We start from the raw sequence: 24,898 nt of genomic DNA, 5'->3' as shown, positions 1-24,898 counted from the left end.
AGACTAATGGTTTCAAAATATGTGGATGAGTCTTACCTGTCAAATAGGCCAAAGCAAATCCCCATATTCAGATGCTTTCACTGTAGGCAGGATATTTGAAATGCAAATATTATAGCAGAGGCCTATCTCTATTAAAGCAAAAATTTAAAGAAATTACCTCATTAAGAAGTAATTTTGCATTACAAAATATTAATTATACTTGGCCAGTCTCTGTCTGCTATGGACTGGTAACAGTATAGTTGGCACAGTTCTAATGTCAGTGATTCGTTTTAATGTGTTACATATACATGGATACGTGCACTTTGTCTGCATTGCCAAAAAAGTGAAGCCTTTTCAACCAACAAGTTTGTTGTTTATCAGCTGGAAAAAAAATTTAGTGTAGAATTGGCATGAATTAATTTGTCTGTTCTGCAGGTTTATCTGTGGCTGTTCAAAGATTCATCCTATTTCATTTATATCAGTGATTTATCAAGTTTATCTTTCTGCCCCTGACTTTTACCTGAAAGCATTTCGGTGTACTAAGCTGTGATATGCTCAGGTTGTGGTGCAGTTCCTTTCTAAAAAATGTTAGACTGTCACAGCTTACATCAACTTATGTGTGATTATAGAGCAAGATATTGTTGCTAAAGCTGGCTGAACAACTTATTATTAATATAATTCATTAAGGATGAGTCTTTAGATTTAGATGGAGTATGGGTAATGTGTGAATGAATATGTTGCCTCCTTGACTGCATAAGAGAAGCATTATTCTTCCCTTGCTCTCCTACTTCTCTGCTGATTAACACAAAGGAAGAGAAAAGACATGAATCCTTCCTCTTTTCCTCCAGGTAGGTAGGTCAGGAAGAAACTCTTGCTTCGCTCTCTTTTAATAAATCATTGTCAGAATAGGTTCCGTATGACTACATGAAAGCTGGAGAACTCATTTCTTACTCCCCTGGGTATCAGCAGACATGCAGATGTGTGCAGAGGGGTGCAGTCCAATGCATATACTCTCGTTATGCTTAGTAAGACATTGTGAATAATGCCAGTTTTCCTTACTTTTATGTATTCATTAGAAAGTTCGAAGAAACTAACACTGAACTTCACAAACTGCCGTTATATCTATACCTATAGCTCCCCATAGAAAACCTCTAGTATTTTGTAAGTGGGGGACAGACCATTTAAATCACAAGGTTTGTATTTATTTAGTTGTTTTCTCTGACTGGTAAACTTTTTCAGTATAAGAAACTTAAACAGAGGAATAAACACTCACAAGACTCATAGAAGAAGCAAAATTCAAAAATTTGCACCAATTGCCTGAAACCTTGGAAACAATGAAAAATATAACCTTAAAGATGAAATGTTTTTATAAAAAAAATTAATTGTTCAATTTATTTAGTCATCTATGTAGGCTGTTATGTTCACCCTCGCACATGCGTGAATACACACATATACACACGTGGTGAGTTTGTAGTTGTACAGTTAAAAGATTTTTGAGGAAAATGTATCCTATTTACTGCTTAGCTATGTGACCAATGCAGAACTGTAATATAAATCTCAGAAATTTCCATCCCATTGTTTTTTATTACTGAAGAAAGTAGATCAGAATGATAACAGTAGGATGCAAAAAGCAATCATATTTTCAGTATAAAAATAGTGCTATTGTTTACTAAGCTATACTACTTAAATGTATTAGGGGGATATACTGGCTTGCCCTGGATGGTTTTATTCTTTTTCTTTAAAAATATCTTTCATTTCTACCCCCCACTAAGAAGGAAGGAATGTTTCCCATTAAGATATGAAGTGAGTTTGTTTTTCACTTTTGCCTTTTATATAGGGATACTGAATATAAAGGACTACAGCTCTCCCTGGATCAGGTCACTGCTACCAAGCCGGCATTCTCATACGCAAATTCAACTCCGACCATAACGGATAATAGAAAGGGAAGCAAATCTCGCCTCTCGAGCACAAAGTCAAAATCAAGGACGTCACCATACCCACAGGTAGTTGTCTTTGAAAAACAAAGTTAAATCTTTTTGAATATCTTGATTTTGACTGCTATTTTAGCCAAGTAATTAGAACAGGCCAAAGAACATGTTACTCAAAGGGAATAAAGGATGACAGGTTATAAGAACTTGAGACAGGAATATGTTTCTTTAAACTGTTTCTAAAAAGCTGGAAACATTTATGTTTCAGCATGCATAATAAATCATCATCAACAACAATAACAGCACAGGGCTCAGAGTTAATGAGGAGCGGACAGAAGGACAAGTGAAACTGTTGGTTTTGAAATACTTGGTTTGAGAGGGTTGTGAGTTTTGCCATTTGAGAAAGCTTGCTTTTTCTTAATTACTCTTTAATAATTCCAGCATAACTAAAAAGCTGCCAGATGTTCGACAGGAGTTTAATACTGAAATCTTAGTCAGGAGGAGTGAGTTTTGAGGAGGGAAAGCAACAAGCTAACTTGCTGAGCTGGAACAAGAAAGCTTTTTTATGTACAAAGCTTTGAGAGGGAGAAAGCGCTAGGAGGTGGCCATTGGCGTCGGTAGACTTTAATTTCCCAGATTTCATTTTCAAGCCTAATGTGGAAGGAACATGTCCCTGCTTGGAGAATGGACCAGACTTGATTGGGTCTCTGAACTGGAGCTTTCCTAATACATTTATGCAACTGATTTCTGCAGACAATGCCACAGCACTTGCATACTTATATTGTCAACCCTTTAGCTCAAATAAATCTGTTTGTCGAAATAACCATTATGTTTACTAAATGATGCAAGTCTTACTGCCCATATACCACCACACAGTGGATATAAATGTATGCAATCATGATGTAACATTGAAGAGCTATGTATTTTTAAAGAGTCCAGGTCAATATTTAACTAATAATGACCTTGATGACTACAGTTTCTCTGCAGGCACAATGTTTTTTAAGCTGACCTCTAAGGGTGTACAATGTGAGCCCAAGTGTCTACATGACTTCCTTGTTTTCTTTCTTTTTCCCCTCAAAAGTACCAAGGCTAAGAATTTCAGTCAAATGACATCTGCTTTTGACAGAGGGAATATTTAACTGAGCGCCTAGATATTAACTCAGGTTCTTAATTTTAAGAATCTAGTTTTGCCAGAGCTTGTTATGGCTCTCGTTGTTTAATCATTTGTTCATACGCATTTCTGTGGGTTGTTAAAGAAGAGTCTTTCTCTTGAATGTGCTACACCAAACAATTGTAATAAAACTGCTCTAAAGAATGGTGAAAGATACCTACAATTAAGTCTAAATTAGATTTTTAAGATGACAATCTTTGATTTACTAAAATTATCCTTCCTCTCATCTTACGTAGTCCTTTCAGAAGTCCTCATTTGCTAGCAGGACAATCACAACTGAAGACCTGTTATCCTCCCATATCAATCTGCTTTCTGAAAGTGTGACTTTCATCAGTACCTCCTCATTCTCTCTGCTACCAGAAAACTAGCAGTGCAGCATTGAGACTGTTGGTTTATCAGGGATTGTTGTCTGAAAGCTCAGGATGTTTAGTCTCCAGCTTCATTTTGCATCCTTGTTACCAGCTGCCTGGTAGTAAAGTCACAGATTTCATCATTCAAAAAGAAGCAGCCGAGCTAGTTGCCAATATCTTGAAAAATGGTCATACCGTTCATTGTAGCACATCACCACAAGCAACGCTGGCAGCTTGGCTTTGCATCCCTCTCATCCTTCTCCACCACTGAATAAACTGTTGAAAGACTAAGAAAAGCTGTTGTGAAGAACATGCAGCAGGTGGTATGGCCTGTGTCCCTCAGTCTCCAGCCCACGTAATTTGCCAGTCAGTTGCAGCGAATTAGAGTGTGACTCAAAAGCCACGGCTGAAAAGTGAAGTCGTGGGTTTTGGCTTACACAGGAGCCTGGGTTTTGGTGGAGGAAGGAAGCAGGAAGTTTATTAGTAAAATAATGGCAGTGGGCAAAGTATTTCTTAAAGTTAAGGGCACCTAGGAGATTTTAAATGTACATTCTTTCCTTTCCCCCCCGCCCCCTTACCATTTACTTTGCTTCACTCTTGAAGAGAAAAGGGAATCATATGCTTTATTGGGTGACAACTGAGAATCCTCTCCCTTGCCAGCTGTGTGCCGCTAGGATATCTACATGAGATGTGAACTGTACGAAAACCATGTTAATAAATTTCAGCTGAATGTTTAGTACTAGGGCACAAGGTGGATATTTTGGTCACCTAAGACAATGTTAATGCTTTTTTCCTCAAATCTTATGCAAAAGCAGACATAGTGTAATATGGTGCTTGTAGACTCTTTAAGCAAAAACAGAGTTCTTTAAATTGGAGGCATTGGTCAGCATCTGATTAACACTGACTGACGTTAGTACAGTGGGCTAGTGAGTTCTGTGAAACCAGCCCGAGCCAGGGGAATGGCAAGCAGAGAGGAGAGCAACCCAAAATTCATGACACAGCTGTAGGATTTGCCCAGACACTTTGAACAGTGCTCTTCTAGTCCCGTTCTACCAGAGAGGTAGAGAGCTGAAAGAGGAGGTGAAAAAACAGGAGAGATGAAGACTTGATACAGATCTGCAGAAAAAAGAAATTGTGAGTTGCTTAAAAGATGCCTGTAGTTTTCCCCCATAATAATAATAATTGTGAGGGGCTCCCAAAATCTAGCCCTGGACCTCATTTATTTTGTGTTCCCAAAAGCTAGCGCTGGACTTCATTTATTCTGTACACAGGAAATAGCAACAAGATTGGAAAAACATTTTAATTGTGATCATCTGAATAACTGCTTTGGAGTTTAATCTCCCATTAATGATGATTGTTTAAAGAAAATATTTAAAATTGTCTGTTGTCTGCCTCTAATGGAAATGTTTTATGGTGAGATCTGGATAAATGTTTATTGCTTCATATGTCATCTTAGTTCTTGGATAAAGATTATATATATATAAAAAGAATGCATGCATACAAGTAAGGATGTACCCAAGAGCTGTTGGATGGAGGCTTTGGGGTGTGTTACAGCACGCATGAATTTTTGGAAGTAAGAGCCTTCTCTAGTATGTGTATATCTAGTATGTATATACACCCGATTTTGGAAGTAAATTGATTTTACAGCTCCTTTAGACAGATAATCTGGATTAATTCTGCAGTCTACCTCTATTTGGGCATATCACCCAATGGGGTAAAGATAACAGAATCAGGCTGAATTCTAGTCAGCCTTTTTTGTTGTTTGTTTTTTCATTTCTTCCTGTAGCCTCAAGCTTTGGCAACTTCTAGTGTATTCAAAAGCAAAGCAAAGCGCTCTTTTTATAGTAAGCATAACTCCTGATCTGGTGAAGAGTCACCAGCAGTGGGGGTTATTTTAATGGACATGCTGTATTACTTTAATCTAAGCCTTTCACCATCTGTTCTGCCTATAATAGTGAATGCAAAAAGAACATATTTTACATTTCAGGATTACATTAGTAAAAAGTAAGATAAAAGTGATTTAAAAGCATGCATATGTTCTTAGTACAATGCAGCCTGCATCTGTGATGTTTTTTCTCATAGTTAAGACACAAATCAAGAGGAAAGCTGCTAATGTTGATGTAGTGAAAGTTTTTCATGGAAAAGAGGACTCTGAGAGGCTTTCACTGTATATTTAATGTTTATAACGATAAAAACCTGAGTAGGCTGCCAGAAAATTAGATATCTATAACATCTATTGTTTGAACATCTGGCACGGTGTGTGGAGCAGGCTGATGTTGCTGCGTATGACAGGATGAATGCTCAGGCCAGTGAGACACCTGTAGGAATGGAAGGTCAGGCAAAAGAAAATCACCCGAGAAATATTAAATTGTCTACTGGCCTAATACACTTCCATGGGCTCTCCTAACGTAAGCTTTTCTTACACATGGAATTTATATTTTCCTATTTCCTTGCCCCTTCAGCCCTTCTGAAGTTTTTCTTGGAGTGAAAATAACATCAGTGATGGCCTATAGCCCCTTCCTATGTCAGTGCTAATCCTGCTGGTGTGCTCTCACTGCGATGGTACACTGGATTAGCACTCTGGAAGACATTTCTAGTATCCGGAGGTGGCAATTCAGTTTTCAGGAACCAGCTGGAGGACCATTTAATTTATTTATTGTTGTTGTTTATGCCAGAAGACAATTCAGAAATCACCTGAAGGGATTTCAGACGTTGCCTGTCTGAAATTCTTTATCATGTTTAACTCCCGTCTCCTGGTTAAACTTTGTCAAAAAACCAAAAATAAAAAATTCTGCCCAGTAGGAGTCAGAAGGCAAGAATTAGCAGAAAGGAAAACATTTCTGCTGAGGCAGGACTGGGATTTAAAAAAAGAAAAATATTTTCGCTAATTTTAATTGGCCATAATTTTCATTAAATCTGATTCCGTTTTCTATGGTCTTTCATCACTTGACATATGGGAGCCTAATTCTGACTTGAGAGATAGTGTTTCCACTCCCGTTTCAGTGGAGCAGTATCTTTGATCATCCTTTCATTTCTGCCCCTGTCAACATGTCACACATGTCCGTATTTGGAGTCTCCACCTGTCAACATCAGATTCCCAGAAGAGGCAGTGGTAGGCCTGCAGCAGTGGAGGCAGCATGACGATGCCAAATAGAGATGTGATTAGCTTTAAAGGGAATTAGACATATTTTTGGCCTGTGTCTTCTGATGTTGTACCTTAAGAATAAGCAGTCATATCAAACCTTGGTTTGATATGCGGGCCAGACAATGTGGGCCACAAGCAATACACTGTGTTAATTTAATTTTGCTGTGGCCTAGCAGCTGCTATGGGTCAGATCTCAAATAATCATCATTTACATCAAGTACAAAGAATATGCATGAAGTATTGTTGGTCTTGACTACAAGGTTATATGACATTACATGGTGCATTTCTGATATACTGAACATGTACCCTTTGAAATGGTTTCCCTTTCTTTAAGAAAAGTGCATGAAGGCCTGTGCAATTGAATCCTTTGTGGTTAGGTTCAAGATAAAAAAAAAAAATTGAGCAAGTTTTCAATTAAATGGAGAAATTCCCTCCAAGGGAAGCTATGTTGGATTCTGAGGTGTCCTTAGAAACAGAGAACTAATAGAAGGATATCTATTAGAGCTAAATGAAATTAAGAATTTTCATCTTGAAAGAATCTCTGGCATTTGTTATCACCATAAATTGTCCAAAAAAGGAAATTTCATTATAATATTATTAGAAATTAATTTTCCTTTTCACCTCATGCAATAAATACATATTATGAATTTTGTTTTTAATAAGAAAATAAATGAACTTTTAACTTTTTTATACTTACATTTATGCTTATATTATCTTATATTTCAGCTTAACTTTTAAAATTAAAAAATCTAGTTTATAAAAGTCAAATCCAAAAAGAGCACTAAAAATAACTCTAAAATTAAGAACAGGTACAAAAGTAGTTTTGCTTTTGTGAATTTCCATTTCAACTAAAATTTAATAGTCAAAATCTTGTTAATAATTTCTGATTTTTTCATTGGAAACCTAATTTTATCTATATATTTTTGTCAAAAAGATTACAATAATTCAGTTGGTATTTATGAAGATATCTTTGTGCCTAAGCAGTTTGAAGACATTAGATCTGAAAATATAATAGAAGAGTTAGACGTTCCAGTTGGTCACATAACACTGTGATGGCTGAATAAAGTTCCCAGTTAACGTATGCCGAGTTACTGGCATTTAAAAGAGCTCTTTTGTGGCTCTGTAACTATCTTACCCCCGTGCAAAATCAGATGTATCCTTTCATCTCTAAAACCTTGCGATGAATATGGTGATGCTTGCTGACCTCCATATCTTCTGGTAGGCTTTTTGCCTATGGGTATTCTTCTGACAACTAATAACAAAATATAATCGAGCTCCTCAAAGCCATGACCCGTTCGTTCTTTCTTTCTTTCTTTCTTTCTTTCTTTCTTTCTTTCTTTTCTTTCTTTTCTTTCTTTTCTTTCTTTTCTTTCTTTTCTTTCTTTTCTTTCTTTTCTTTCTTTTCTTTCTTTTCTTTCTTTTCTTTCTTTCTTTTTCTTTCTTTCTCTTTCTTTTTCTTTCTTTTTCTTTCTTTTTCTTTCTTTTTCTTTCTTTTTCTTTCTTTCCTTTAAATAACCTATCGTGTTAACAAACAGTATTCACAAATATAAACTGGAATACTGGAGAAATACCCAATTAAATGCCAAAACCACTACTGATGTTGCACAGATGGTTTAAGTTTCTGTAAGTCAAACATCTGGTCAGTACTTTCGATTGGTAAGTGCATAAAACCTTGATCCTGGCTGATAATGAGGAGTTTCATAGCAACTCAATCTAATGAAAAGGAAGGTAAGCTTATGTTTTCAGGAGAGAGGCCTAATGCCTATTAAAAGAAAGGCAGAGTGGGCATCTGGAAGGTGAGTGATGGAATGGGAGAATTCCAAGGTTTCGTGTTGTAATACATTGATTTGTGACATGAGTGTGCAGTGCTGAAGAGGTGAGCATGTACGGCTTTGGTCTCATCCCAATCCGTAATCACGGGTGAAACTGATTTAAAGATGTTCCGTGAAGTTCGACAGCTCCAATAAATAAAAAGATTTAAAAATGCGATAGCTAAATCTTAGGAGGTTTAATAAGCATTCTTTTTTATTTTTCCTTTCCCAAAAAGTATCTAAAAGTTTGAAACATTTATTATTAATATCTAGAAATCTGTGACATTTAACTTAACCCTTACTTCTCTCTAAACAAATGTCCATGCTCCTATTCTGTCTGCTTTTCCAACTGCCTGCTAGGTACTTCTTCTGTGTTGGGAGGGCCCCGCTTAAATGAGGGTGCCAAATGCCCGCTCTGCCTGCTTGGACTAGAGGTTGCCTTTTCTGGCAAATAGTTTCTGGATTTTCCTTGTTCCCACATTGCAACAGAGCTGTGATTTTTAGCTTCCTACTGATCTGCCATCACTTTGGAGCTTTATTCTGTAGTAGAGCTGGTAATCCCAGGATCTACAGGAGGCTTTCTTTTCCCTACTAAAAGGAGGAAAGAAGTTCCAATATACCACTCCAGGTGAGAAAAAAAAATCCAACAACAAACAAAATATGAGGAAAAGAGAGGGAACCCTCAGAAAAAGAACTTGCAAACACATTCAGTTTCAATTTGACATGTGAGAATGCTCCGGGAGTGGTGTTATTTCAGTCCCTTTTGAAAGCGTTTTGCCGAGGAGCACTGGGGCACCATTGCTGAGCATGAGCACTAGCTTTCAAAGCAATAGGAAAAACCTGGACATATTAAAAAAATATTGAATTGCAACATTGATGTTGCTGATCCTAATATTACACATCATAAAGGAGATGGCTATTAAGGGTCGACATGGGATGTTTTAGACTTTCATGAGGTCTGTCCTGTCATCTGTGGGCTCATTACAGAGTGTTGTACAGGAAAGGACTAGGAGTCCAATCAGAAGGTGCAGACGTGTGGGCACGCTCACAAAAAACACCCTATTGCATACATACTCTGGCTTTTCAGTGCAGTTGCTTGCAGATTTCACCCAGGCGTAGTAATTTCCCCGCTGCTTCTCCTGTCTTGCAGTATTCTGGATTTCACACAGAGAGATCCGAGTCTGACCACGAGAGCCAGTGGGGTGGGAGCCCCCTGACCGATACAGCTTCTCCCCAGCTACTGGAGCCCGCGGACAGACCGAGCTCCCAGCACCACGATGTCTCCTGTGCCTACAGACAGTACTCAGACCGCAGTGCTCTCTGCTATGGTTTTGCACTCGACCATTCCAGGCTGACCGATGACAGACATTTCCATACTCAGGCCTGTGAAGGAGGCAGATGTGAAGCTGGCCGGTATTTCCTTGGCACGCCGCAGCCGGGAAGGGAGAGCTGGTGGGGTTCTCGTTCAGCATTGCCCCTGACTAAGTCGTCCCCTGAGAGCAGAGAAGCGTATGAAAACAGTATGCCCCACATAACGTCAGTGCACAGGATTCATGGTAAGAGGTAACAAGGATTTGCAGAAAGTGGCACCGTCTCAGATAAAGCAACATGACATAAACGCGCAGCTGTTTACGTGAGAGACAGATAATGAGAGACACCTTTGATGTATGTTCTTGTCTCAGAGATTGCATCTATGGAGATGAGGAATAGTTAAAATTCAAGTTGAGTTTGACATGGCTTACATGCAGCAAAATATAATTTTGTTGTATATTTTCTAATCTGTGAAATTCAGTTGGAAATACCTGACTGGTGAGATTTTAAGGACAATCTTAAAAATATAAACAAAATTATACACTTGATGGAAATGTGTTAATTTGACTTAAGATCAAGCTACTTCGGATGGAATATATTTAGCATAAAATTAGAGCTAAATCCAAGCTAGATATTAAAAAATCTTTGAAGTCCTTGGAGAAATTGTTCTCCAAATGATTTTTTTCTCTGCACTGGTTATTACTAGATTCTGTAAGGTTTGCCATTTATTGTTATTTAAAATTGGCAATTCAAATTAACATTTGCTTTTGGTTTCAGACATTTATCCCCAGCTATAATTTTTAGCCAATTTGAGTCTCTCTATCCTTTCAGCGCCAAGCCTGAACCTTGCTTGGTGTCTGGCAGGTTGCAAACTCAGTGCATTAGCACATCTTCAGAGGCTGAAGCTAATAAAAAAATCACAGTGAAAAGCTGATCTTGGGTTTAGAAAAATCTGAAGGTCCTTGGGTTTAAAGGGTAGGCTGGGAGTAGAAAGACTGCAACTCACCCAAAAGTCAGAATTCAAGGTTGTAAGGAGAGATGCAGCATTAAAAAAAAATGCTTTTCTACTAAAATAATCTGTCAAAACATAGGTTGTATCTAAAGAAATCATAAAAGCTAATTACATTAGTACCATTCCATTGACTTGCAGAATGAGGCTTTGGAAATCAAAAAGAACTGTACTATTTTACTCCATTCTGAGGAAAATTATGTTGAGATTAGAAAAATGATTAAATAGCAAGTTCTAGGAAATACAGTCAGGTGAAAAATGAGGAAAGAAAAGGAGCCCTAAATTTTGCTGATGAGGACTATTCTCCACTTTTCCTGTGAGAACACATCTCCTTCCTTGTGTCTGTTCTGTACTCCTGTCATACTTGTGTTTCTCTAGCTTTTTCTTCTGCAAAAAAGAGACTTGAGTGAAGTATGATAATTTTGCTGGCAAATTTTATGCATGATAATTCTTGCTGAGCATAGAAAGATATTAATGTAGAAATATCATACGGAGGTACAAATACAAAAGCGTTAAATATTTATTCCATACCTTTATTAAGGATAATAAATGCAAATAGATAATATAATTTGATTTTAGTTTGTTCCTTGGTTTTGCTGTAATTCTGTTACAGCAAAACAACAACGGGTGCTGCAGTTATTTTCTTTATTGTATCAAGTCTTATGTGTTTCAGTAGGCCTTCGGTCTGCATGTAGCTTTGGGCGTAAAACCTGACATGTTGATCTTAGTTGAGGAGAGGAACATCTCAGCTTCCCTTGCAAATGTGCCATTTTCATTTAGATTTAGGCAGTTCCAAACCTTGGCCTTTCACAAATTAAACTCTTTTTGACAATACTACATGAACATTGCTGTCAGAGCAGTTTCTTTGGGCAGAAAATATTTTCTTCCTTTTCTGTTCTTTTAATGTATGTTCTGGTAGCTCTGGCTCGGAGTCACCTTACAATAATGACGATTAGCTGGCCAGTATGGCAGGCCCTGGATACTGTGTATGAGCCCATGCGTTTCTGGTCACACTCAGAAAGTCTGGGACACTGCAGATATGGTCTGTGCAGTGAAACAAACTGAGTGTGTGGTTTAGAGCTGTGGCCGACCACCTCCACAGTGTGTCATGGTGTGCCTGATGTACTGTGTGCTCTGGTGGCTGGAGCTCCCTTCCACCTCCAGGCCCTGGCATTTCAGGTGCAGATCTTAAGAGGATGTGAAGGATAAATTTATGGTCATGAGATACTCCAGGGTGCAGTACTTCCACTTACAAATGGCAGGATATGTTTATTATAAAAGCCCATCACTTATTTTTGTCATGAACTCTGCAACACAGCGGTAGTGGTCTGCCACCCAAAGAGATCTGTATACCTTGACCCAACACAGAGCAGGGGGAACTACCTGTGCTAGTCTGAAAATGGGTTTCCTTCAAGGAGTCCTGTCAACCAACCCAATGGGCCTCACGCCTAAAGAGGACTTTGTATGTACTGAGGCAAAGGCATCGTTAAGTAATTTGTGCAAGTCCAACACGCGCCCTCCTGCAGGCACGTATCTCAGCAAATCCTTTATCAAGCCCTTTATTATAGTGTGGCCTCAGTTGGCTGTTCAGGTTTGGGGGTCACTCACTCTCTTCCTAGTGAGGATTGACAGGTCTGATTCTGTCCTTTCAGCTACATGCAAGCTGAACACCTTCTCTGATATGTCTATGGGCCTTATTTTTTGAAGAGAGGTAAGAATATAGTTATATTTTCCCATTCTAAAAGTTTTATACAGCAAATATTTATGCATTGGGATATGACATCACATTTTTACAGTAACCCTGTCTAACAGCTATGGGTTCTTATGCTTCTAAAGAAGAACTGCTTCATTACTTGCATTTATTTATTGTTGTGTAACCTCCTTAAAGTCACTACAGGGCCACAAACTATTCCACAATGCTGTCTCTATGTTTTAGCTCCTGGAAAGGCCTAAGAAGACATGCTGGAATGATGTACATTTGTAATTCCTTGAGATTTTTGTTTTCACCATGGTCCCAATTCACTCAGACTTTATTGATGCAAAGAGGTAGTGAGGGCTCAGGGACCTGAACACTGATATTGAGGGCACTTTGACATGCCCTAGGGTACCCTGCCTGGCCTCTAGCTGCTCCAGAAGACAGAGAGTTCCTGTAGAGTTGGTGCCATACCTGCTGGGCCTATGCAGATGCTTGGTTACCCTAGAGCGTCTCAGATGGCACTGGATGTCTGTGTTGAGGTGCTTAGATCTCTTCTTTGTATGTTTTCAGCTGTGTTACTTGTTCCATGTGCAGACACTGGAAACTAGAGGTTGTCACTGAAAAGCAGGGGGTCTACCATGGTGACTTTGTTACGAGTCACTTGCCTCTGTCTTGGTTTTCTGTCTGTAAAATAGGGTTCAGAGTACTTGTTCTTCAAGATTGCTTGCTTCCTTCAACCTCAATGCTTGTCCCCTTTCTCTCTTTCCTAGGGAGAGGACACTGGGATGAGGACAGTGTCGTTAGTTCACCTGATCCTGGCTCTGCCAGTGAATCAGGCGACCGATACCGTACTGAGCAATATCAGAGCAGTCCGCATGAGCCCAGCAAAATTGAAACTCTAATAAGAGCCACCCAGCAAATGATTAAAGAGGAAGAAAACAGACTACAGCTGCGGAAAACGACCCCTGATCCATTGGTGTCCATTAATGGCACAGGGAAGAAGCACGCGATCTGTTTTGCAAACTACCCTCAGCAGCAGTTGGCAGGGGATGTCTGCCGCGTCCCGACGGTTGCCAACACTCCTCCCTGTGAACACATCCAGCAACAAGACGGAAAGATTATGAGCCCACATGAAAATGACTATGACAACAGCCCCACAACGCTGTCTAGGATAAGCAGCCCCAATTCTGACCGAATATCAAAATCTAGTTTGGTACTAGCTAAAGACTACCTGCATTCAGACATGTCCCCTCATCAAACCCCAGGGGACCACCCAGCAGCCTCTCCAAATTATTACAGCTCCCACAGGCAGTACTTTGATAAGCATGCTTACACATTAACTGGATATGCCCTGGAGCATCTATATGACACTGAAACCATTAGAAACTATTCACTAGGCTGTAATGGATCACACTTTGATGTGACTTCTCACTTAAGAATGCAGCAAGATCCAGCACAAGGACACAAGGGAACATCCGTTATAATAACCAATGGAAGCTGACATTTTTTTTCTAAAAACTTTTGTGCTTTAAAAAATAACCTTTGAGATCTAATTGGAAGATATTTTATGTTTTCATGCCCTTGTCGTTACCAGCATTTGATATACCACAGTGCACTAGAAAGAATAACCTAAGGTTTGGGGGTATAAGTTAGTTAACACACATTACTTTTAAAAAATAAAAATGCACTGGCATGCAAGGTTAGAGTGAATGGAGCTAAACTCAAAGTTGGTGCCATGCAAGGTGAGAAGGATGGAAGAGGTCTAGGCAGAGAGTCCTTGGGGCAGGCTAGCAGAGCAATTTATGCACATTGTGTAAGAGGTGGTTGTTTGGAAACGCTGCCAAGGGCAGACCTTCTGAACTGCATGTGCCCCACAGGTTCCAGCCAACAAAACTGCTATGCACTCTTTTTACGCAGAAAGTTGGAATGTGTTCCTTCAAAATACGCATCAAAATGTGTACTTCTGGTGATCTGTTTATTCCCTAACGGCCAAGCGTGTTATGCTGCTCCATGGTATAAAGCATCCATGGCTAACCAATACAAAATCAAAAAGGGGAGAAAGAAGAGAGAACTCCTCAAATTGTTATTCCCTTGTGTACTCACATGCATAGCTATTTCCATATGCTTGATTTGAAAGGAGTCAAATGAGCAGTATCCTTATGATTAGTACGATCAAATATTTACTTCTACTGTATTTAAAAGAAAGAGAGCCTTTCTCAGTGTAGTTTTGAGAAATATATAGGGCTTGGTTGTCTTGATGTAGAGACAGGAGATTGTCCTCATATTTTTCAAAGGTTGCACAAGGTGGGTAGTGGATTGAAATGGAATAAAATTGTCAGGAGAAACAGGGAGAATAGGTTGGAATTAGGAGTGGTCCAAGATAAACACATTTAACCCTATGGCTATGCACGCCATTTAGTAATGATAAGGATTACAAAATAAGGAAAAGTGGTTCTAAGTGGCCAAATACTTAAGAATTAATTTGAAACACAGAAGGAACTGGATAGAATCATAGAAATTTTGCTGTAAAATACAAAGACAATTGCATAAGTGTAAAAATATGAGAGGCGAGAATAGACAAAAACTGTATGGTTTGTCCTACTTCTGATAAAGTTTTGGAGTAAATTAAGAAAATATAGAAAATTGTAACTACTCTGTCTGACATACAGTAAGGTAATAGGTATGACTTTGAAAAAGAGATGTGCATTCTTTTCTCGCCTGGAGAAGAAAATTTAATGAATATCAGAACATATTAGGGATATCAAAATCAGTCATATGTGCATTTAAAAATACTGAGGGAAATCAGGGTTCCAAGAAATTCAATTGTATTAAGAATGCTGATATTATCAGGGCCTGTCCAAGAGTTATAGAAGACTCAAAAGAGGCAGAGAAACTTTTTGCAATTTTTAATAATGTCATGAACAAAGAGACACTAATTGATTGGAAAAGAGTAAATAAAAAACATATGCTAAAAAAAGTAAAATAGGGCATTTGTAGGCACAATTTCTAGACCTGTCCTTCTTTGTATGGCATTTATGTGTAGTCTCAAAGTTGACTGCAACAGGAGCAGGACCACCACTCCCTATTATAACAATGTGGAGATAAAGGGACTTGAGGTGGTTACTAAAATGAGATTAGCACTAAGTCTAGCTTCATTTGTAACATTAAGAAGCTCGACATATGGGACTGAGTCATCAATGGGACTAAATATAAACCAGCATGCTACGGGTGGGTTAAAAATATCTATTTTCAAATAAAACTAATCAGAAGCAAAAGCTAAATAATAACATTATAAGCCACGTAAGTAGAGATGTACTTGAAAGCAGAGGAAATTACCTCTCTGAGCTTGGAATATTGTGTACAGTCCTGATCACTCCAAGGCAGATTGTGAATCTTGAATTGAGTAGTACCTTACTCCATAAGCAATCTTTGTTGACTGCAGTGTGATCACTCCTGGTGAAATGTACGTTGAACACAAGGAAGAGCAACACAGTCTGGTCCTTATTATCTAAAGCTTATAATAGAAAAGGTGGAGCAGAGCTCAGCAAAAGATAAAGAGACTGAAAGATCTAATAAAAACTTTAAATAAACTGGTCTGTCATCTTTGTAAGGGAAAAGAGTAAAGGGGAATGTCACTGGTGTGCACCAAGCTCTGCACAGAGGAGAGATAAATAATGGGCTAAAACTATTTGAACTAGTGGCAGAAATGAGAGACAGGGCATTGAATGTTAGCCAAGGCAAAATGAGAACAAAATGATTTGGCAAGAAGTTTATTTGACTAACTGCCAAATGAATAACAAAGGTCATAAAGAGAAGCAGCTAGAGATTTTTGTTTGTTTGTTTGTTTTAAGACAAAAACAAGGCAAATAATTGAGGGGAAGAAAAACATTGACAACTGTTAACTCAGAGGAAGGAATGGACCAAAATGGACTTCTTTCAGCCCAACAATTGTATATATTCCTAAAGCATAGGAATGAGAAAATATTTTTGATAAATCTAGTTCTGGATACATATTTATTTCACTTATTCCTATGAGTAATATGAATAAACTTGTATTTGGAGTCTCATTGTACAGTATTAAAATACAATTTGCAAAGCGAATTAGAGTAGAGGTACATGGTATCATATTATCCCTACTAGTACACATGAAAATAAGTCTAAGTGTCAATATTATTTTGTATTACATAAGAGTTTCCTAAACTGTTTGGATGAATGGAATTTTGTCAGCAGCCAAGTTTCTTGGGATCACCAAGAACTCTTGTTATCAAGCTTTTAATTAGAAGGCAATAGAGTTCTGCAGACCAGCTGCAGTTCCTTGGCTGTGGTCTAATGGCCACAAAGAGTCAGGAAACCACAGTTTGGGCACTGTTGTATTTGCATTCTGACAGGCACTTTTGAAAAATAGAAGACTTATAAAACAAACAGGCACAATATAAGATGCTTGTACTCTATATGATTTCACCTAGGAAAAAAGCCAGTGTGCTATGCAATAAAAATTCCCCATTCTTATTTACTGTGATCCCAAAATAAAACTTCCCAAACTGTAGTTATTTATCCTATTTTCAATAGTTCCAATCCACTACAATGACAAATGCAGAAAAATGCACTGTAATGAATGGAATATATCAGGAGAGAGGTCTGTACATGCAGCCACATGGTGCTACAAGCAAAGGCTGACGCTCGCTCCCCTCATGGGATTCCAGCAACTGGCACTCCTTAGCACTTCAGTACAGTCTGCCAGAGGTAGATGCCTTTTGTCAGCTAATTTGCCATCCTGCTTCTTTAGATAGCCAGGAATTTCTTCTAATTGACCAAAAGCATTGAATGTTGTAAACATAGACTCTGCATGCTACATGAAAGCAAGTTTGCAATCTTAATTATAGCATATAATATCACTGCAGCTCATATTACATGTACTTTTCAATATGGTATAAAGCTTATTTTTTCCATTACATATTTATTTAATTCAAATTTTCATTTAATATCCTTCAAGGATATCATCTTCTTTTTTTTGTTTCTTCCTGTTCTAAATCAGATAAGGTGAGATGAGATGTTTTGCAAAATTGAAAAATGCAAGGCACTTGTACCAAATATATTTCAAATGTATCATATTAGTGAAAGGTTATAACTTTAAATAAGGTATATAGGTTGTGTTTTGGAACAGAAACAATATAAATTGCTGTGTTGCATCATTTCTCTAACATAATACTGTTTTGCTGTTAACACCGAATTAATATTTTGTAGCTACTCCAAATACAGAGTGACCACAGCTCTGTCAAACCATTTCTTATTGATAGTGGATGGTGCATTATGATTTTGGTGCATTATGATTTTGCTATATCTCTTTTGTTTAAAGAAGCAAAAAACCCCTCTCTTCTTTATACAAAACTGCACCCCAGGGGCACGGAGTTTGTAATTTTGGACAAATTTGCAAAGCAATTCTTAAATTAGAGGAAGAACCTTACTCAGCAATTTGTCCCATTGACTCAGATGGGAATATTTGTGGAGTAAGGTACTACTTAATACGTGTATGCGCAAAAAAGCTGGCTTGTGAAGAGGCAATAGGTTTGGGGATTGTTTTTAATTTTTTTTTTTTTAAATCTCAAGATGTGAGTATGGAAACTATGGAAGGTAATAGCTGTAATGGCTGTTTCTATAATAGAGGTTATTTATACACACTGAAAAAATGAGTGCATCTCTCTGCACTGAGGAGCCCCAGAAGTATTTCTCAAAACTTTAAATGGCTTTTGTTGATGTGCCTGCAATACTGCCACAGGTTACACAGTTAAATTCTGCTCTTTTAAACTCTTTTAATCACTCTTATCTGAATCTCATTTTTATCTTTGGACATGCAGCATTTATTCATTAATGTCCCTAAGTATGTTAACCACCATATGTTCATTTATGTGAACATCCTGAGTGAGCTGGAAAAAAATAAAAGGTCGCATAGGATTTCTGAAAAAGGCGCAGCCACCCCAGAAAATCAGACTGGCTGTTCCAAAGGTCAGTTAACCTTTTAGTCAAGAAACAAAGCTGTGGCATACGCATTGGTTTTCAGACCTTCTGTGTACAAAGCTATATATAATGGGGATTATAGCACACGTTTCAGGATTAGACCTAGCTATGTCTATTTTAAGGTGACTATAGTTAATGTCTGGCAGCAAACGGGTTCAAGCTCTGATCTTTCCATGAGTTGCAAGTTTACCTAAAACACCTAAGGGTCTAAAGGCAATACAGGCTTTGTTATTAGGAACGATGGTGGATGAACATGCTTTCCTGTAGGTATACTGGATTAGCTCCAGACACTTCCACAGTGTGGAGGAGAACCTATTTTATTTTATTTGCAGTTAGTATTGAGGGTTAAATATTTCAGCTGCATGCACTGAGAAGCAAAAAGAAACCCCAAAAACCAACAACAGGAAAAACAAAACAAAAAACCCCACAATTTTTTTCTGTAACCCTTCAGTTTGGTGTTAGTAAAGCTGCTAGAGGTGTAGCTGGGGTTTAGCAAAGTATTTTTACCGAGCTGTTATTCTGAAGACTAAAAATTAAATAGTCTTCTGTTCAGAATGGTGAGAGCACTAGTGTGACTCCATTTCACATTTCCTTAGAGCATTTATTAACCAAAAAAAAAATGATGTGAGGTTAAACTTCACTGTGGCATTTAGCTTATGTATACAAGAGTTCTGTGGATAAATCTGGCTCTAAGTTGTTAGGAATACATCCCTTTCTGAAAAGAGGTAATTTATGACTCCATCTATGAAGCTGTATTTGAAAGGAAAGATCAAATACAGGAAGAAACAAAGCTTTTTGTCTGGCTGTATTCACTATTTAACTCCCCTCTCACACAGGGTTCTCAAGATTTCCTGTTGTTCTAGGATTCAAAATATGGTTTTCAATTATTTTTATTTATTGCAATGGACTGCATGCATTTTTTTCTTTTCAGCTACCGATACAGTGGGAAGTTTGGAAATGCAAGAAATAATCTTGCTCACACATTATAAAACATTGGCACCTTTACATTTCTAAGGAAATAAAGTCTATTAAGAAAAGTACTTTTAAGGCACTGCAACTTTTTCCCAAGGTAAATATTTCAATGCATAAAAAATATACTAATCTAGCAAAAAAAAGCACTTGAGACATAATGAAGCATTTCATGTTTGCTTTAAACCAATGGGTTATATTTATGGAAAAAAAGACACAGATTGCCAGCATTTCAAATACCATGCCTTGCAATGTATAGGGTCTAGTGACATTATAGCATAACATCTGTAATTTGAAGTTTTCCTTTGGAATGTAATGTAGGAAACACAATTTAGTTATGTCAACAATATCTTGCAAAGTGTTCCCATTTATAATTATTTATATTGTAAATAGCTTACTGAAGTAAATTTGAAGTTAATGTGCATAAGATGTATTTATTATGTGAAGATTTTTTTGGTTTAAAATATAGCTACCAATATGCAATTTTTGTCTGGTTTTCTACATTTTTAAACTAAGGACTGTCCTATATAGGATACATTTTCAGGAATTCATTTTAATTAATGAGAGTATTTCTCAGAGTTGAGAGGGGACATGGGAAAAGTAATTTATTTTGATTCCTGTGAATCCTAAGTGCTCTCTGAATCTTGAATGAAGATTATCAGATATGAAGGGACACTGACAATATACTGCTACCCCATTTAAGAAAGATGTCTGAATCTGCTCAAATACTATTCTGTCAGGAAGAGCTGACTCACAGGGGCTTAATTGAGATTAATTGCCTGCTTTGTGAATAGCCTGCCATGTTTTCTGAAGCCATCCACTACCCCTGTGCCTCAGCTAAATCAGCTTGCTGACTTGGAGCATGGTGCCCCTTAGGTGCTTAAAATACTATACTCAGACAAAGAGCAGTGCTATGACAAAGGAATGGGTGAGAAGTTACGCTAAACTGCATTCAGACCTGAGAGCTGGCTGTTACTTGGGCTTGTGTGCTTGTACAGTTCAATCAAGCCGTAATAACGTGAGCCACTGTGCAGCAGCTTAGCCGCTGCAACCCTTGGCTGCTCTGGGGTCTAGGTCCTTCTGAGTTCAGGGTCACAGCTCACACTTTCTAGACCAGTCTCTGAGCCATCAAACCCTATCCTCTCAGGCAGTCTCACGGAGGCTCTTCCCTGCAGGTGAACAAATGTGAGACTGATGGTATCAGAGAGTAGGGGGAACCTGATGCTGTGGTTGGGTGAGAAAGCAGCTTTCTCAGAGGGGAAGGTGGTTGCTCACATACTTGCCATTCACAAGACTCAGAGCAAAGCACATAAGCAGTGGGGATGGGGGCAAGATGCGCAGGAGTCAGTTTTGAGTCTCAAGTGAATTAATTGCATAAAACAGAGATGCGGTTGTGTCACTGACCCTTTGCTCCTGCATGGATATAGGCACTCAGTTCTCCAAGATGCTCCTGGGATTGGGGAATACTCTGCAGCATAGAGGTAGATGTTTAAACTACATTCATACTTTTAGCATTTCCCATGGGGTAGTTTAGGCAGTTCCCCTCTCCTTGGCCTGAATTTGGCCCCGGTTCTCCATGCAGGCAGGAAATGGTGTCATCTTTTCCTCAAATGACGCTGTTTAGCTGTGCAAAACATGTGTTGGGTTTCTTTCTTTCTTTTTTTTTTTAATGCATGGGTGAGGGGTTTCAGAAATGCCCGTTATTGACCTACCACACTGCCTTTGAAGGCCATACTGAAAAAGAGACACTGAGATCAATAGGCACTCACGGGACCGTATTGTCCTCCATAGGACAGCAGTAGTCCTAGTTTCTCCATGCTCAGCTCTGCAACAAAACTGAGTATCGTCCTCGATGGTGTGTGCTGAAAGTCCTGCAACATCCATGCATGCTCTTCAGTTTCTCTTCTAGTGCATAAATAGTACTCATTGCCCACTGGTCTCTATTCACTTTTGGCTCCTACGCTCACTGGCAAATTGCTCTGCACTGAGGAAATCTGCTGTCATGGCCATTGTAATAAAAGTGTGCGATACCATCAGAAACTTCCTCTATCCCCATATGGTGGCCATCAGAGGCTTCGGCATCAGCAATTTCATTTGATACAGCTTCTCTGACTGTCAGAAGGTCACAAATACCCTGCTGCTATGCAGCCCGGTGTGGCTGTGTGAATAAAAAGTGCTATCCACCACAGCGCAAAGCCTGACAGACTACACGGTTTCTTCATGGATGTTAACAGGAGTTTCACTAGGCATGCACACAACACTCTGGACTATGGTCCAGAGGCCAGGTGCAAGGCTACGTATACATGGAAACAGATGGGCGTCACCAGCATCGAGCCTGCTCATCCTCTCAGCCATGTCTCTGCCCACAGTCTGTCGTTGCCTTTCTCCCACAGTCCTCTCATTTTCAGCTCCCTCAGGCATTATCCCTTCCATTTCCCTTTCCTTCCTTCTGCCTCAAGCCCTGGCCTGTGATTTCACAAATCCCATGATCTAGCTTGCCCAGCAAGTGTCCTCTGTTGATCCTGAAAATCATGTTTTCCTTTTCATGAGGAAAAGGGCTATTTGGCAACAGTTTCCATCACTTGCATTCCCCTTTCCCTTTCCCTTCTTTATACAGCTGATGTAAATGCCATACTGAGGACCCTGCAATCTTTTTCTCACAGGCATTAGTTCTGCTACAAGAAAGCTATTGGTTGAGGGAATGGAGGTGATGAACTTTTCAGAAAAGCTACAGACAAAAGATGATAGATGCCTTCAGCATACCAAATACACATACTACTTTAGCTGCATTGCAAAACATCATCACTGTTGGCCTGCAAACAGAACATAAAGATGAAAACTGAAACCAGAGGACATATGCCTGTATTGGAAAATAACAAAAGCTACTATCAAATGCACCTGAGAGGGAAACTTAAAAATTAGGTCTTTGTCTAAGCATGCATTAAATTACATGCAAATAATCAAATGTTCATTATTCCTGTTAATCTCATCATTATTATTCATTTGTTCATTATTATCATGAGCCGTTATCAGCTTAGTCCTTTTTATCATGTTATCTATATTTGTCACCTGTTATCTATACTCTTTTTCACCTATAAATAAAAATATTATATAATAAAGATAATATTGATATAAAATGCAGAGCATAAACTGAGGCCTGGGAAATAAAAACCAGAAAGTATCGGCGTGTTCCAAGCTTTTAACTGACTATGAGCTCCACTATTTGGTACCCAGTGTATCAGGTGGTAAGTGTCATATGGGAGCCATCTTTCACTTCCAGCAATATTCCTAGGAATTGTTAGTATGACGTATTTGGACATTATACCAAAGCTGTGTTGCAAACAGATAAACTTGTACATTATCAAGTGTGCTACATGTGCAACATGTTGATTTTTTTTTTAATAAGAAGAAACATGACAAAATGGTGAAGAAAGCTTAAGGTTCTTTTTTAAGCTGGACGCTTTCAATTTCCCCTCAAGATGTAGTGCCAGAGATCATTTGATTCACTTTCAAAGGGCAGACTGGAATCTCTCTATGGCTCCTTCTGTCTCCCTTGAAGCCTGAGGTAGTTCTGAACTGGTCAGCCTCTTGGGATCGGCTAGAGCAGCCTTGAGGCTACGCTGATTTGTGCCACCTACCATGATTGTCTACAAGTCTTTCACATATGAAAAACAATGGCCGCCTGGGTTGCAGAGAGTTTAGAAGTGCCAGAGGGCTGAAATAGCAGTAAGCATCTCACCACCATTTAAAAATGCTTTTTTACATTGGTATTGTCTGTTTTGTGAGGTAAAGCACGTTAGGCTGCCACCTTTCTCCTGTGCTATTAGCTTCACAAGTGGTAAGAAATGAAAGGAAGGAGGTGCCAGAAGATGTGAAACTATGCTTTTTCTCCCACACTGTCCAGCAAAACTGAGTGAACACCCAGAATACTGTTCTCATCACGGCAGAATAAATGCCTGCCCAGTGGAGCCCTGCCTGCACGCAACCCGATAAAGCACCTTATGTGGAAATGCCGTTTTGCACCGACGGTGGGGTGGCTGGCGAAACCATATTTGTATGTACAAGCTAGCCAAAACCTGTGCATGAATGTCAGTGTTTTCCACGTTGGTGACGTGTCCTGTCAAAGGACACTAGGATTGCTGTGTGCTGAGCCTTTTGCTGCTTTCCTTTTATCTTTGCATCCATTTGGAGCCCAGGACAGGGAGAGCTGAGACTGCGGAGCAGCTTATGCAGTTCTAACAGGAGTCAGATCCATTTTTCATCTGAAGCTTCTTGGTTTTGATTCTGACACAAGACATTTCATCAGGTTATGTATTATTTTTACAAAAGCAGGACTGTGTCTTGTCTGTCTCATTTCTCTGTGGGACAGTTGTGTCATTTTTTTTTTTAAGAACACCAGTGGAAGGCATCCTTTGTGTTTTCAATTTGGACTGCATCAGTGAGGTGAAAAATACAGTGTTAGTGTTATGTCTATTTCAGTCGAGGGCACAACTGTGCATTTTGGTGTTGTCTCTGCCTTTTCTTTAACCACAGATGCAGAGCCTTTCTTCAGTGCCATTTTCTATTTAACCTCCAAAACAACTGCAAAGTATTAGCATGACTCCAGTATCCTCTCCAGCATGAATGTTTCTTGAGCTCAAGAGAAATGCCCACAGTTTCATTAGGCTGGTTATCTGACAGACTGCTCATAGAAAACAGCTGATTCCTTTTTTTTTTTAACTGAACAGCTTTGGCTTCCTGTGATCAATCATCTTGGCTACAGCAGTAAATATGCTAAACTGCAGGTGCCAGCAAGCTTTGAGACAGTCCGAGGCATGAATGCTGACCCATGGTTGTGTTTTGTGTGTCATCAAATAGCCTACCTTGTGTACAGCTATTTGGCCTATTCGTTAACTTGGGTTTTTAACTTAATATGTGCTTATTTACTTAGGGAATTAGATCCAGTGGGGGAGAGATGCAAAACAGCCAGCGGTTTAGGATTTTAGTAAATAATCTCAGCTTTGTTCAGTTTTGCTCTAGGTCAGGCTGCTGCATGGAGTAATTCCATATGGCAACCTGATTTGAGCTTACTCAAAGCAAACCTTAAAATGGATTTTGGCAAAATCCATCCAACCATCAGGAACCCATTCTCAGTTTCTGCTGAGGATTTCCTGATAGCTTTCTTCATTTAAAAAAAGAAACAACAAAAAAACAACAGAAAAAGAGAAAAACTTTGAAACTTTTTTTAACTGTCTGAAATACCCTTTTCCCCCCTCCCAAATCTTAACCATCAAAAAGCCCTTTAGGTGACTTTAATTTATGCCGAGAGCTACAGAAGTTAGGAGGTGTAAACACGGCTTCGGAGACTTTGCCTCCCCCCAGCTTGCTTTGCTCCGTGCCTTCGGAGATGCAGTGCAGGGGCTGCAGCCTCTCGTGATGGAGGGCACGGCAGCTGCCCGCTCTTTGCCTTTCTGCCCCGGCTCCTGTGCCCCGGTGCGGAGCGGTGGCTGCCTGGCCCCTCGCCACCTTGGGCAA

At 39.0% G+C, this 24,898-nt stretch overlaps 1 protein-coding gene across 1 annotated transcript in view; it reads left to right on the top strand.

Moving 5' to 3' along the window:
• The window catches only part of SIM1 (SIM bHLH transcription factor 1), a 47,813-nt gene extending 33,912 nt beyond the window's left edge, over window positions 1-13,901 (top strand). Inside the window, exons 9-11 of the mRNA XM_072857869.1 lie at window positions 1,817-1,982; window positions 9,535-9,940; window positions 13,171-13,901. Of these exons, the coding sequence (XP_072713970.1) occupies window positions 1,817-1,982; window positions 9,535-9,940; window positions 13,171-13,901 (1,303 nt within the window). The remainder of the gene's footprint in view (window positions 1-1,816; window positions 1,983-9,534; window positions 9,941-13,170) is intronic.
• Window positions 13,902-24,898: the final 10,997 nt, after the last annotated feature.

The sequence above is a fragment of the Ciconia boyciana genome, chromosome 3 (genome assembly GCF_034638445.1).
Source record: "Ciconia boyciana chromosome 3, ASM3463844v1, whole genome shotgun sequence".
NCBI lineage: Eukaryota > Metazoa > Chordata > Aves > Ciconiiformes > Ciconiidae > Ciconia > Ciconia boyciana.
This window is presented reverse-complemented; position numbering and strand designations above follow the sequence as displayed.